Raw genomic sequence first — 16,095 nt, forward strand, 5'->3', positions numbered from 1 at the left:
AAGCGAGTGACATTTTCACCATAAGCTTCTTTGTTATTAACATCTTTGCCCAGGCACTTTTGCAGCAAACTTTCACCCACAGAACTAATTAGCCGTCAAGCAATTTTGTCATAAAAGATAAAACAACAAAAAAAATAAAAGAGGGACGTTAAAAGAATATAATTAAACATGAAAAATGAATAAGAAAATTAAAAACATTTTATTGTGAAATATGGAATATTTGAATGTACCTAAAATGTGTATAGATTCATGGCAATACTGCACACACAACTGATTTTACTTTGTGGGTTGAACCTGACAATTTGTCTTCCACGTCTTTGTTCATAGTTCATTAAATATTACTCTTGGCTTTTGATCCATCTTTTTGTTCTGCACTACACTTTTTCTTTTTTGCAAAAGGTTCTTCCCTCAGTGAGAGAGGTGTCACTAAATACAAGTACTAAAATAGATATTTGTAACTCAGCTTTGTGTCATGATGTGAAAGCTTTCCACACTACTATTTGTTCTTGGCATATTGTCACATGTCTGTTGGTAGATGTTCCAAGTTCTATGGAAAATGTGGGTTCAACTCTGCACTGTGGAGGCCCTCGGCCCCTTTCAGATTCATGTAATGTGAGAATGAGAGTACTGTGTCAATGAGAAATGAAACCAAACTGTCAGCCAGTTGAAGCCAGTTACTTTATCTTTTATGGCAAAATTGCTGCATGCCCAATTAGCTATGCAATGAAAACACCAGTGGCAAGAATGCTTTCGGTGAAGACATTTTAGGATGAAAATATCTAGAATCCTAAATGAGATCCTATGGCATTTGTCTTTCTCTGTCTGGCTTATTTTGTTTAGCATAATGACCTCTAGGTCCTTTTATGTTTTCATGCATGGCAGGACATCTTCCTTTTTATATGGCTGAATAATACTCCATCATACACGTATACCACGTCTTTTTTAGCTGTTCACCCCTCAGTGGACTCTTAGCTGTTTCCATTTCTTTGCTTTTGTAGTGGATACCTTTTAATGAATGGATAGTGCTGGGGTGGGGTGATGAGACAGGTAGGTGGTGGTGGGTTATTTATGTTTTCATTAACAAAGCAAAGTTTTTACAGATGTTAATTATAGGGATTGCTTTCCTTACTTCTTGGATTTGAAGATCCCCAACCTTCTCTTTTGAATTACTGGCTTTTATGGAGCTTGGTCGGAGGCTGTCAGCCTCGAAGCTGTGTATGTGACCAGCACTTACTGTCTTCAGTAAGAGCGCTGATCGTCCTTGGATTAGGTAGCCAGATGGTGCCGATCCTGATTTCTGAGGTTCTGTAAAACCTTGCATTTTTATTAACATCCTGTAATTGAGACCCCAATCTTGACAGTCTGTGACCTATTTGGGGAAAGTGTGATGCTAAACAGTGATGATGCGGTTTGAGTTTTTGCAATGCAAACACTTCATGTTCACTCACGCTGTATGTTTTTTGCCTTGTTTCTCATCAGCTGGGTTTCTGAATGCATCTCGGGACACTGCTTCCATCTAGCAAGGAATCTAATTAGCTGCCTCTATTTTGAAGCAATTCTGTTACCTATTAGAGTTGCCTCCCATCGAGCCAGCTCTGATTTCAGCAGGGTTTTTTTTTTTTTTTCTTAAGACAAAGTCATAAGAAAAGCTTCATGATCTAATCCGAACAGTTCTTCATGTGTCCTTAAAGGGAATAAGCATGCTTGATGCTATTGTGTCACAGAACTCGGCTTCCACTCCTTCTCACAGATGATCTGTTTGTCTGTGACAGGGATGGGAGTACAGGACTATGGATGTATGTCTTACTGTTTATTTCTGTGACCCTGGGCAGAAGCAGAACCTCATCTCATTCCCATTTTCCTTATAACACTCTAGCAGGTCTTTGTTAGGAGAGTGCCATTTGGCTTCTTCCAGATGCTTAACTGAGGGCCAGATACAACAGCCTATTGGCTGGCTTTTCAAAGGCTTCTATCAGAAACTGCAGCTGCAGCTCTCGTGGGCTTCATCTCAGGAACAAAGGGGCACTAGGAGAAGGCTTATACTTTAGAACACAACGTAGGTTTTCTCAAGATCACCAGAAGAGAGTGCAGGCTGGGTGTGGCCAGTTCTTCCCAAATTCAAATGGTAAACGGGATTTCGTGGCTGTGCTTACCTTCCCCTTTGTTTGTATCCTCCCTTCTTGTAACCCCTTCCCCTTCCTACTTGGACGTGCCGGTCCTCTTTGGTGTTTTATCCCCATTCTAGTTGGTTTTTGACTGGCAGATGGATGTCATACCAGCCATTTACATTAGGAGAAAATTGTATTTTTCCACCTTCTAGGAGTATTTGCTTATACAATCTTGGCTAACTATGAACTAAAGGATTCATCCCACGTAAATCCTACTTGGAGACTCCTACATTATAGGTTGGGACTTTGAGAGCCATCAGGCTGAGACTTGATGAAGCCTTTTAACTATCATGTAGAGAACACCAGATTCAGACTCTTTTAACCGAAGATGCAGCAGCTAGGACAAAATCTCGGGTAATCATCATTTTAGACACGGACTCATGGTGAACCTCTTTCTTCAGGTGTAATGGACCCTTATTTGGTTCTGCAGCAGCTGCGCTGTAATGGTGTCTTAGAAGCGATCACAATATGCCGTGAAGGTTTTCCACACCGCCTGCTGTATGCTGATTTTAAGCAAAGGTAAACATACATCCTGGGATTCAAGAAGCCTGGAGCATTTCTTCCCCCCTTCCCTTTCTGAGTGCTTAGACATGCATTGTTTGTTTGGCGGATATCCTCCAGACTACAGATCGATGTGTTTTGGTGGTGGTGAGATATATGATGACAGAGTTCCATTATTATTTCCCCTTAAATCCAACATCCATGTAGCTGTAATATCCTTAAATCTCTATTACTGGATAATAGACCCACATATAGAAGAAATATATAGAGAAGAATGATATGGAGGCCGAATTGAATCTCTGAAATGTTGTAGGTACTTAATCGTAGCTGCCATCCAAGCGGGCTGTTTCTTTCCCAGCAGAGCCTGTGAAAGGCAGAGAGCCAGCAGGGTGTGCGGCAGGAGGCGAGAGAGGTGTTTTTGCTTTCTATTTCCTGAATTCTAAAAGTGCCGATTATAAGTCATCAAGCAAATTTGAGCAAAGTATTGTAAAGTAGAAAGAGTACCTGTGTCAGTATTAAGAAGCATATTTCTAGCTCTCCACCAACTCACCATTAGGACGAGGGAATCCTGGAAAAGTTCCTCAATGTGTCAGCTTCTCAGTGTCCTTATCTGTACAATAGACACTTAAGCCTCTCTCTTTGTCTTTCCCCTGACCCCTACTCCGCTCTCTCCCTCCTTCCTCTGAGCATAAAACCAAGTGAGGTGGTCTTGACAGCACTATGAAAAGTATAAACTATTATACCAAAGGAAGGAATTATTGCTTGTATCCTCATTATTATTGCCAAGAGTTTTGTGGAAATTGAACATATTGATAGGAGAGGTGGAAGTTTATATATATATATATATATACATACACACACACACACACACACACACTTCCCTTTGCCTTACTTGTCCAAATTATTCTTTATTTGCACCCCTGACCTCAGGATTTATTCTTTACTTAAATTAGGTACTACATTCTGAACCCAAGGGCCTTTCCAAAGAGCAAATTTGCAAGCAGCAGAAAAGGAACTGAAGAATTACTTGATTCCTTAGAGATAGACCATACCCAGTACCGCTTTGGAATCACTAAGGTAACCAGAGAACCACAAAGAATGCATTTGGAAAAGAGTGGGAGGAAAGTCTGTATATCTTAAAATACCCATGAAAATGCAATTACAAGGCTTTTACAGCTCTTGTGACCACAAATAATACAAATAGAACTCTGCTGAGAGTGAAAACTTTGGCTATGTTGAGAGAGAAAATTCGAAAGTCAATGCTTTTTGAAACTTAGCCTTGATTACAGTTTTTTGCTCTATCAGTTTTATATATTTATCTATTTTTAATTGGAGGATAATTGCTTTACAATATTGTGTTGGTTTCTGCCGTATATCAACATGAATTGGCCGTAGGTATATGCATGAGATGGTGTCACTCCATGGTAGGTCGTATCACTCACTGGACATGGATTTGAGTAAACTCAGGAGGCCTGGCGTGCTACAAGTCCATGGGGTGGCAAAGTGTCAGACACGACGTAGTGACTGAACACACCTGTATGTGTCCCCTCCTTGAAGCTCTCTCCCGCCTCCTACCCCATCCTGCGCCTCTAGACTGTCACAGGGCATGGGGTTTGGACTGTCTGCGTCATATAGCAAGCTTCCCTTGGCTATCTAATTTTACGTGTGGTCATGTATGTGTTTCAGTCGACTCTCTCAATTCAGCCCACCCTCTCCTTGCCACCACTGCGTCCAGAAGTATGTTTTCTCTGTCTGCATCTCCTTTGCTGCCTGCAGATATCTTCCATCTTCCTAGATTCCACATATATGCATTGATATACGATATATGTCTTTCTCTTTCTGACTTAACTTCACTCTGTATAATAGGCTCTAAGTTCATATACCTCATTAGAACTGAGTCAATTACATCCTTTTTATGTCTGAGTAATAAATAGTCCCTTGTGTACAACTCCTTTATTCATCTCTCTGTCAGCAGACATCTAGGCTGCTTCCATGTTCTACCTATTGTAAGTAGTGCTGTGATGAACACTGGGATCCATGTGTCTTTTTCAATTATGGTTTTCTCAGGGAATATGCCCAGTAGTGGGATTGCTGGGCTATATGATAATTTTATTTCTGGTTTTTTAAGGAATCTCCATACTGTTCTCCATAGTGGCTGTATCAATTTGCATCCCCATCTCAAAAGAGGGCTCCCTTTTTTCCATACCCTTTCCAGCATGTATTGTTTGTAGATTTTTTAATGATGGCCTTGATTATATTTACTAATACACCTTTATAGTTACTTATCTAAGCAAGTTTGTGCCAAGATATAAAATAATGGATCAACTTTAGGGTGATAAAAAATATGTGTACACATCAGAGCTAGACAAAGTTGAATCAGCTTACTGGAGATAACTGCTTGTCTGCATGTGAATCGATTCATCCATAAATATGCTTTCAGGAAATTAATTTTGAAAGACCATCAGAGTAACTAAAAACAGTAAGATCAGCCCTACTATCCAAAAAGTTAGTCCAAAGCTAACTTCCTTAAATGTGATTCACTAAATTCTGCTTCATCTTGAAGATTTTGGCATGATCCACATATTTTGGGAAACCTCTGACTAACACATTTGGTTTTCACCTAGCAATCAGTAACAGGTTGTTTCTAATGATATCCATGTGTTAAGTCGCTTTAGTCATGTTTGACTCTTTGCAATCCCATGGACTGTAGCCCGCCAGCCTCCTCTGTCCATGGAATTCTCCAGGCAAGAATACTGGAGTGGATTGCCATTTCCTTCTGGGGATCTTTCTGACCCAGGGATCAAACCCGAGTCTCCGGTGTCTCCTGCATTGCAGGCAGATCCTTTACTGGTGATCCACTGGGGAAGCCATATAAGGGCCAGATTATTTAAAGGAGAATTGGAGGGTGTGTGGTAAAGAGCTTACAGAAGCGTGTCTGTTGGACATGCTTATAAAATGTTACTCAACTCCCACATTTTGAGTACCTGTTTCTGCGGATTTTCAGTCCTGGTACCTTGCTTCCTCGTGTGTTCAGTTATTTTTGCTGTGTACCGCTTACCTCGGCTAGGACTGTTATGAGCTGAGGGGCTTCCCAGGTAGCAGTAGTAGTAAAGAATCCACCTGCCAATGCAGAAGACTTGCGTTTGGTCCCTGGGTCGGGAAAATCCCTTGGAGAAGGGCACGGCTACCCACTCCAACATTTTTGCCTGGAGAATCCTATGGACAGAGCAGCCTGGTGGATTATAGTCCACAGGGTCACAAAGAACCCAACATGACTGAAGTGACCTAGCACACGACATGAATTGAGAGAGCCTCCTAAAGCACACAATCTGAAGCAGCGCTCACTCGGGGGGTGTAAGGACTGACTTGTACAGCCCTGAAAGCGAGCGCTTCCTTAAAACTTGTGCCTTAAGTACCGCACTCACCTCATCCGGACGCTTACTAATGATTCTTAAAAAAATAAGTTATGTGTATTTTTTTTATTTTTTATTTTCTAAGACAAAGGTGACTTTCTCTAGAGCGGTGGTCAGCAAACTATGGCCTAAGGGCCATATCAATGGCCTATTTTTTGTATGGCCCCCTTGCTGAAAATGATTTGGCATTTTTAAAGAGGAAGAAAAATAAAAGAAGGGGAGGAGGAGGAAGAGGAGGCAAGGAGAAGGGGGGGGGGTGGGTGTGGGAGCAGAAGTTTACAGAGACTGAGTGTGGCCTGCAAAGCCTAAAAATTCTCACTCCCTGGCACTTTACAGATAAAGTGTGCAGACCCCCGCTTGGGCCGAGCTTACAATTAAAACCAAGTTCCTTAAACAACCTAGACAGGCCAATAGATCAGGAGAAGGGGAGTCTAAGTTCTTAAGGAACTAATGCAACCACAGGATTAAATGAAGCTTTTTTGCTTTGGCAAGCTTTTAGGTTTATAAAGCCAAACTTTCTAGAATTTACGTCTTACGCATTATGAGAAGTTAACAAGAAATAGAACTGATCATCAAATACATCAGTTGCTCATATGGCCATTCAATAGACATTTACTGAATGCCCCGTAGGACTGGAACTGACATCTGATGTTTCTTTTAGGTGCTTTTAAAAACTGGCTTTCTGGACAAACTGGAAGCCATGAGAGATGAGAGATTATCTAAAGTCTTCACATTGTTCCAAGCCAGAGTACGGGGAAAACTGATGCAAACCAAATTCCAAAGGATCCTGGAAGAGAGGTATGATATCTGGCCCTGCACCCCCCCTGCTAGAGCGGCAGTATGCTTCAGTCTAGGCGCCTTCTCACTGCCTTATAACAAGTCAGGGTGAAGAGCTCTGCCACCTTTGCTTAGCCTGGGCCTTAATGTGAAAATGTTTAAATTATGGAACATCAAACAGGGCACAAATGGCTTTTATTACCCTAACAAGAATAAGCATCATTCAGATACTTCTTGCATTGCTTCCAGTCTTCCCTTTGGAGGCATTCTTTGTAGTTGGCAGAGTCTGGCTCTCTGAGAGTGGTGTGACTCGTAACTCAAACCAGAAGCAGGCCTCGACGGGCTGGCAGGCGTCTCACAGCCGCTCTGTGGGGAGGTTTGCCGTGAAGCAGGTGGGCTTTCTGACCACTGTACGGCATCCCTGACTCTCGGGGACATGTAACCATAATCTCTTACTTCAGTTCAGGTGGGTTCACTAGGGACCTTCATCACCGCCTCTGGACACTGAGTATAGGTTTTGTTAATCCTTTAATAGAATGATGGAAAAGTAAACTCCAAACAAAGGGGTTCTGGGGTTGTCATATTCACTTTTTACTGTAGGTAGGTCCACAGGTCTTGGTGTGAGTTGCTTACTTGACAGTTGTTAATTCCTTCTGTTTCCCCCAAAGAAGAAAGATACCATTACATTATCAGAGATATCAGAGAGACATCTCCTAGGAGTTTTCCATGACTCTCATATAGTATCCAATATGGTATGGGAGTTTATGACAGTTCAGGGATCAGGAGATATGACTTCTGTGACAGGTTTTGTAAACTTGTATGGGACTCTAAATTTTCTCAGTTCATCTCTTTCATCTCTAAAATGAGGTATTTATTATCCATCCTGTCTAAATCACAGAATGACTTTAAAAGAATTATGAAATATTTCAAACACAAAAAAATAGAGAAAATACTATAATGTGTACTAATGGAGCTGTCATCAAAGTATATCAGTTCTTAACATTTTCTCTGCAATTCCTCACAACTTAAAAATAAATAATTAAATTAGTAGACAGAGTAGAAGCCTTTCATGTATTTCTTCCTTGATCCAGGTCCTATTCCTAGTTCCCCAGATCCTGAATTTGTGTATGTCACTCTGTTTCATTCATGTTTCACATATAAAACATAAAAAGATGGAACATTTTTCTGTAGTTACTCACAATATATTTTGAAAAATAAATTAACAGACACAGTTGAAGTCCCTTGTGTATTTCTCCCTTGATCCAAGTTCTTCAGAGATATGCAGATATCCTTAAAAGCTTACATGATTCTGCAAGTTTTTAGTCTCCATGGAAATACTGTGTGTGTATTATCTTAAAATCTGTTCTTTACACTCAGTACTAGTTTTGAAATTAGTTGACATTGATAAATCTATGGCTAGATTATTGATCTTAACTGTTGGACAGTATTCTGTTGCATGAATATACTACAATTTATTTATCCACTTCAGCTCAAGTAAACTTATTTATAATTTTTTATATTACAAAGAATTCTGCAGTGATATTTTTGTAAATGTCTCCTCTTGCACTTATGCAAGAGTTTCTTGAGGGTGGTGGTGGTGGTGGTGGTTTAATTGCTAAGTTGTATCCAATTCTTGTGACCCCATGGACGGTAGCCCACCAGGCTCCTCTGTCCATGAGATTCTCCAGGCAAGAATACTGGAGTGGGTTGCCATTTCCTTCTCCAGGGGATCTTCCCAACCCAGGGATTGAAACCGGATCTCCTGCATTGCAGGTAGATTCTTTCCCAATTGAGCTATAAGGGAAGCCCTTCTTGAAGGTAATGTTACTCAAATTGCTGGTGCAATGGCTGATAGTATGTAGGTAGCAGTTGGCTAAGGCTCACACTTTGAGTGGCATTTCTCTAGGTTTGAATTATAATATTAGGTTTTAGGCCATACACAGCTCCAGCTTTATGAGATGTTGCCAAAATGCTTTTCATTTTACTCTTTACCAGAAGTTTATGAAAGTCCCATGACTCTATATCCTTACCAACTTATGGTATTTCAATTTCAAAAACTTTTGCCAAGCTAAGTCATATTTCTGACTTTGGGGGAAGATATAATTTTCCTCTTAATATCATGTTTTCCATAGTCTTTTTTTTTTTTTTTTTGTAGATATGAAATGTGGCATAGAGGACATTTGTGCCATCTTATTTTGTTAATCATGTTTACCAAGAAATGATTAAATTCTTTTTTTGCATCTATGAAATAATTACGTGGTTGGGCTTTCCAGAAGGCACTAGTGGTAAAGAGCCTGCAACCTGCTTGCCAGTACAGGAGACACCAGAGACATGGGTTTGATGCCTGAGTCAGGAAGATGCCCTGGAGGCTGGAATGGCAATCCACTCCAGTATTCTTGCCTGGAGAATCCCAAGGACAGAGGGGCCTGGTGGGCTGCAGTCCACGGGGTCGCAAAGAGTCAGACAGGACTGAGCAACTAACTCTTTCACTCTTTCTCCATTAACCCATAAATGTGTTAAATTAATAGATTAAAAAGTGTTAAACCCACTGTGTTTATGAAATATGATCTTTTTCATACATTGTGGGATCGGTTATAATATTATAGTATTTCTGCATCAATGTTCATGAATAAGTTTGGCCTATAATCGTTTCCCCTGCTTTTATCTGACTTTTAATCAAAGTTACTTTAATCTCACAAAAGAGTTAGGCTGTGTTTCCTCTTTCCAAAACATGTCATGATTTATTTTGATTATTTTTGAATTTTTGGTAAAATTTACCTATAAAACCATCTAGATCTGGTATTTCTTTCATGATAGATTTTACAGATTTGATTTAATTTATTTAATAGTTATAGGCCTATTGAGACTTTGTTCTTAGATCAGTTTAGATCAATTTCTTTAGAAAAAGAGATTTTACATTTTTAAAACATCTCAATTTGCTAGATTATAACTTTTAATCTCTGTCATAACTACAATTATGTTTCTAGAACATAATCATAGATTATTATATTCTTAGGATTCTTAGGTATTACCATTCCTAATACTATTTATGCTCTTTCTTTTTCTTGATTATTCATGTCTGATGTTTATTTAATTATATTATTTAAATTTAAGTGAAAGTCCCTCAGTCGTGTCCGACTCTTTGTGACCCCATGGACTATACAGTCCATAGAATTCTCCAGGCCAGAATACTTGAGTGGGTAGACTTTCCCTTCTCCAGAGGATCTTCCCAACACAGGGATTGAACCGAGGTGTCCCAGATTGCAGGCATATTTTTTACCAGCTAAGCCACAAGGGAAGAAAATTAAAATTTTTCTTTAGTTAAAAATTTAAATACTTTAAAGCATTTAAATTGTTTATGTAAAGACTTAAAATTTTTTGTTTGTTTGTTTTCTAGTTTATTAGTTTCTGATCTCAGCTTTAGTCTATCCTTCCTTCCACTTGCTTGGGTTTATTTTAATTCATAATTTTTTCCCAGTGTGTTTAATCAACCGCTTAATTCTTCCATTGAGTATTTTATTTCACTGACTATACTTTTCAGTGCTAGACATTTTATGTGGTCCTCTTTCAAATCTGTCTGCCTTTTTTTTCATAGTGGCTCATTCCTTTCTTTCTTTTTTTTTTTTTTTTTTCCAATTCTTTCTTTTATGTCTTTAAGAACTTTTAGTAATTACTCTATGGTCTCCACTAGATGGTTCCATTATTGAAATTCTTGGGGATTTAATTAAATTTTTTATTCTGGGTGCCCACCCTCACCTATGGTTGAATTTTTTTCTCTATGTGTTTTGTAATTTTGAATTGTAAGCTAATCTTCAAGGGGACTTTAAGAAAATCTCTAGTGCTTGATTTTAGGATATTTTCTTCAGTTCACTTTTGCATTTTTTCCCCAAGGACCCAAAGGGTATTTATTACCAGTTTAAAAAATGATTATGCTAATTTCTTGTGTATTTCTGCACTAATAAGATAGTATAATTTAAACTTCAAACACTCGAGTGGTGCTGGCTCATAGTTTTCAAAAAAAATTCCTAGTATAAAAAATTTTTTTTTCACCCTGAGCCCAGACCAGATCAGATGTACTTCTCTTTGACTTCTCTCTGTGCCAGTGGGTGAATTTTAAAATCCTCCTTTTCATTAAGAGTGAAGTTTTTTGAAAATCTCAGCCTGCCTCTTTATCCACAAGGGTATAAAAATACAAATTCTACAATACCAAGCCTGGCTTCCCCCTTCCATGAGGACGGTCAGACTGCACAAGCATTCACTTTTTGCTCCTATTTTTTTTAAGCTCCCTTTATACTTCTTACCCTCTTTAAGGATCACCTCTCATTATAGAATGTTTGTAGTGGAAGCATTTTTCAGGACACCTAGTCTACAACATTGTTAGCCCCAAAAGCCCCTCAAAGAGTTTTCGCTAGAATCAAATGAGAGCTTGGATGTGGAAGTGCTTTGAAGACTAATGAGAGTTTATAATGACTCCTTAAAAGATGTGCTTATTAAGGATCTTAATTTGAAAAATAACTCTTTTATAGTCTAGGTTAACTTGCTTTTCTTTTTTTCCCCAAACTCTCGATTTAGGGATGCACTTCTTTTGATCCAGTGGAACATAAGAGCTTTCATGGCTGTGAAGAGCTGGCCTTGGATGAGGCTCTTCTTTGAGATCAAGCCTCTTGTCAGATCTGCTGGAATGGGAAAGGAGGGAGCTGGACTGAAGGAAGAGTATGTGCAGCTGCAAAAAGCCTTGGAGAAGTCAGAATCTCAGAGGGAGGAGCTGAAATCAAAGCAAGTCTCCCTCCTCCAGGAAAAGAATGACCTGCTTCTTCAGCTGCAGGCTGTGAGTGGCCCACCATTTCTTCTTCAAATCAAGTTTCTAATTAGATTCCCTTGTTTTGCAGGCAGTGTTGGCTTGAAAAAAAAGAGACACATGGTTTTCTAGTACTATAGGATTTCATCCAACACAGACAATGGAAACAGTTAACGAGACACCCTGTTTTATAGTGAAGTGATTTCATTGGCAAGATGCCTTTGAAAAGGGGATGGATTTTATTAGATAGATGTTACTTGTGTAAACATATAAATCTATCTTGGGAGCCAGAAAGCTCTTGATCTTAATTTAAATTCTGTAGGTAGCAGAAAACCCATTAGCAAATCAGAAGGAAAGACTTTAGTAGGTCTTGAGAAAAGCTTTACTGAGATCTTCAGGGTTATTGCAGTATGCCCCAACTGGTTTTCCTGATTTTGATCTCCCTATTTGCCCTTCCTCAGTCCAAATCAACATTACAATGACTTGAGTTCTTAAAACAGCAGTACTCAACCTTGACTTCGCCTCAAACTCATTTGTGAAACGTTAGCAATTAAAAGAAAGATGCCTAGACTTGAATGTCAGATATTTGGGTTAAACAGGCCCTGTGTGGGTCCAAATTATCAGTATGGTGGATTCTGATACCATCAGGATTAAGAACCTCTGTCTTGAACAAATATCGTGTTGCTTCCGTGATGAACAAACTTCAGATCAAAGAATATCTGAACTCGGCCTTGGCATCGGAGTCTCCTTCTCCAATCTGATGCTGAAGTGCCATTCAGTTCAGTTCAGTACTGTCGCTCAGTCGCATCTGACTGTTTGCGACCCCATGGACTGCAGCACACCGGGCTTCCCTGTCCATCATCAACTCCTGGAGTTTACTCAGACTCATGTCCATTGAGTCGGTGATGCCATCCAGCCATCTCATCCCCTGCCGTCCCCTTCTCCTCCTACCCTCACTCTTTCCCAGCATCAGGGTTTTTTCAAATGAGTCAGTTCTTCGCATCAGGTGGCCAAAGTATTGGAGTTTCAGCTTCAGCATCAGTCCCTCCAGTGAACACCCAGGACTGATCGCCTTTAGGATGGACTGGTTGAATCTCCTTGCAGTCCAAGGGACTCTCAAGAGTCTTTTCCAACACCACAGTTCAAAAGCATCAATTCTTCAGCACTCAGCTTTCTTTATAGTCCAACTCTTAACTTTCATACATGACTACTGGAAAAACCATAGCTTTGACTAGATGCACCTTTGTTGGCAAAGTAATGTCTCTGCTTTCTAATATACTGTCTAGGTTGGTCATAGCTTTTCTTCCAAGGAGAAGCATCTTTTAACTTCATGGCTATAGTCACCATCTGCAGTGATTTTGGAGCCCGAAAAATAAAGTCAGCCACTGTTTCCACTGTTTCCCCATCTATTTCCCATGAAGTGATAGGACCGGATGCCATGATTTTAGTTTTCTGAATGTTGAGTTTTAAGCCAACTTTTTCACTTTCCTCTTTCACTTTCATCAAGAATCTCTTTAGTTCTTCCTCACTTTCTGCCAAAAGGATGGTGTCATCTGTATATCTGAGGTTATTGATATTTCTCCTGGCAATCTTGATTCCAGCTTGTGCTTCATCCAGCTGGGCATTTCACATGATATACTCTGCATATAAGTTAAATAAGCAGGGTGATGATATACAGCCTTGACATACTCCTTTCCTGATTTGGAACAAATCTGTTGTTCCATGTCTAGTTTTAACTGTTGCTTCTTGACCTGCATACAGATTTCTCAGGAGGCAGGTCAGGTGGTCTGGTATTCCTGTCTCTTTAAGAATTTTCCACAGTTTGTTGTGATCCATACAGTCAAATGCTTGGTTTAGTCAATAATGCAAAATTAGATGGTTTTTCTGGAACTCTCTTGCTTTTTTGATGATTCAGCAGATGTTGGCAATTTGATCTCTGGTTCTTCTACCTTTTCTAAGTGCAGCTTGAACATCTGGAAGTTCATGGTGCACATACTATTGAAGCCTGGCTTGGACAATTTTGAGGATTACTTTGCTAGCATATGAGATGAGTGCAATTGTGTGGTAGTTTGAACATCCTTTGGCATTGCCTTTCTTTGGGATTGGAATGAAAACTGACCTTTTCCAATCCTGTGGTCACTGCTGAGTTTTCCAAATTTGCTGGCGTATTGAGTGCAGCACTTTCACAGCATCATCTTTTAGGATCTGAAATAGCTCTGCTGGAACTCCATCACCTCCACTAGCTTTGTTTCTAGTGATGCTTCCTAAGGCCCATTTGACTTCGCATTCCAGGATGTCTGGCTCTAGGTAAGTGATCACACCATCGTGATTATCTGGGTTGTGAAGATCTTTTTTGTACAGTTCTTTTGTGTATTTTTACCACCTCTTCTTAGTATCTTCTGCTTCTGTTAGGTTCCTATCATTTCTGTCCTTTATTGAGCCCATCTGTGCATGAAAATGTTCCCTTGGTATCTCTAACTTTCTCTAGTCTTTCCCATTCTATTGTTTTCCTCTATTTCTTTGCATTGATCCTTGAGGAAGGCTTTCTTATCTCTCCTTGCTATTCTCTGGAACTCTGTATTCAAATGGGTGTATCTTTCCTTTTCTCCTTTGCCTTTCCCTTCTCTTCTTTTCACAGCTATTTGTAAGGCCTCCTCAGAAAACCTTTTCGCCTTTTTCCATTTCTTTTTCTTGGGGATGGTCTTGATCACTGCCTCCTGTAAAATGTCACAAACCTCTGTCCATAGCTCTTTAGGCACTCTGTCTATCAGATATAAACCTTTGAATCTATTTGTCACTTCCACTGTATTCTCATAAGGGATTTGATTTAGGTCATACCAGAATGGTCTAATGGTTTTCCCTACTGTTTTCAACTTAACTCTGAATTTAAGTCTGAGACAGCACTGTGTTTGAGCGTCTCCTGAGGTCCGGGTCAGCAGTGGCCGGCTGCAGGGCAGGGGCTCTGGGTGCAGCAGACCTGGGTGTGGCACAGGCCCTCTTGGAGGAGGTCGCCGTTAACCCCCCATAGAGCCGCCAGACCCTACACAGGCCTGGGAAACAGACTCTTGGGGGCACAAGCAGAGCCTTGTGCACCAGGACCCGGGAGAAAGGAGCAGAGACCCCACAAGAGGCTGACCCAGACTTGCCCGCCAGTGTCCAGGCGTCTCTGGCAGAGGCGTGGGTTGGCGGTGGCTGGCTGCAGGGTTGGGGCACTGAGTGTAGCAGTGCCTGCATGGGGCCTTCTGAAGGAGGTGACATTATCTTCATCACCTCCACCATAGTTTGGCCTCAAGTCAAATAACAGGGAGGGAACACAGCCCTGCCCTTCAACAGAAAATTGGATTAAAGATTTACTGAGCATGGCATCAGAACATGACCCAGTTTCCCCCTCAGTCAACCTCTCCCATCAGGAAGCTTTCATAAGTTTCTTATCCTTCTCCATCAGAGGGCAGACAGACTGAAAGCCACAATCACAGAAAACTAACCAATCTGATCACATGGACTAGCCTTGTCTAACTCAGTGGAACTATGAGCCATGCCGTGTAGGGCCACCCAAGAGGGGTGGGTCATGGTGGAGAGGTCTGACAGAACGTGGTCCCCTGTAGAAGGGAATGGCAAACCACTTCAGTATTCCTGCCTTGAGAACACCATGAACAGTATGAAAAGGCAAAAAGAGGACACTGAAAGATGAACTCCCCAGGTTGGTAGGTGCCCAATATGCTACTGGAGATCAGTGGAGAAATAACTCCAGAAAGAAAGAAGAGATGGAGCCAAAGCAGAAACACCACCCAGTTGTGGATGTGACTGGTGGTGGAAGTAAAGTCTGATGCTGTAAAGAGCAATATTGCATAGTGACCTGGAATGTTAAGTCCATGAGGCAGAGCAAATTGCAAGTGGTCAAATAGGAGATGGCAAGAGTGAACATCGACATTCTAGGAATCAGCAAACTAAAATGACTGGAATGGGTGAATTTAACTTTAGATGACCATTATATCTACTACTGTGGGCAAGAATCCCTTAGAAGAAGTGGAGTAGCCATCATATTCAACAGAGAAGTCTGAAATACAATGCTGCTGCTGCTAAGTCACTTCTGTCGTGTCTGACTCTGTGCGACCCCATAGATGGCAGCCCACCAGCCTCCCCCGTCCCTGGGATTCTCCAGGCAAGAACACTGGAGTGGGTTGCCATTTCCTTCTCCAATGCATGAAAGTGAAAAGTGAAAGTGAAGTTGCTCAGTCATGTCTGGCTCTTAGTGACCCCATGGACTGCAGCCCACCAGGCTCCTCTGTCCATGGGATTTTCCAGGCAAGAGTACTGGAGTGGGGTGCCATTGCCTTCTCCATGAAACACAATACTTGGATGCAATCTCATAAATGACAGAATGATCTCTGTTCATTTCCAAGGCAAACCATTCAATATCACAGTAATCCAAGTTTAT

General features: G+C 40.7%; 1 protein-coding gene across 1 annotated transcript in view; it reads left to right on the top strand.

The window, feature by feature from the left end:
* The window catches only part of MYH15 (myosin heavy chain 15), a 144,754-nt gene that overhangs the window by 64,683 nt on the left and 63,976 nt on the right, over positions 1–16,095 (top strand). Inside the window, exons 20-23 of the mRNA XM_065913562.1 lie at positions 2,570–2,687; positions 3,623–3,746; positions 6,744–6,880; positions 11,432–11,687. Of these exons, the coding sequence (XP_065769634.1) occupies positions 2,570–2,687; positions 3,623–3,746; positions 6,744–6,880; positions 11,432–11,687 (635 nt within the window). The remainder of the gene's footprint in view (positions 1–2,569; positions 2,688–3,622; positions 3,747–6,743; positions 6,881–11,431; positions 11,688–16,095) is intronic.

The sequence above is a fragment of the Muntiacus reevesi genome, chromosome 21, assembly GCF_963930625.1.
Source record: "Muntiacus reevesi chromosome 21, mMunRee1.1, whole genome shotgun sequence".
Lineage (NCBI taxonomy): Eukaryota > Metazoa > Chordata > Mammalia > Artiodactyla > Cervidae > Muntiacus > Muntiacus reevesi.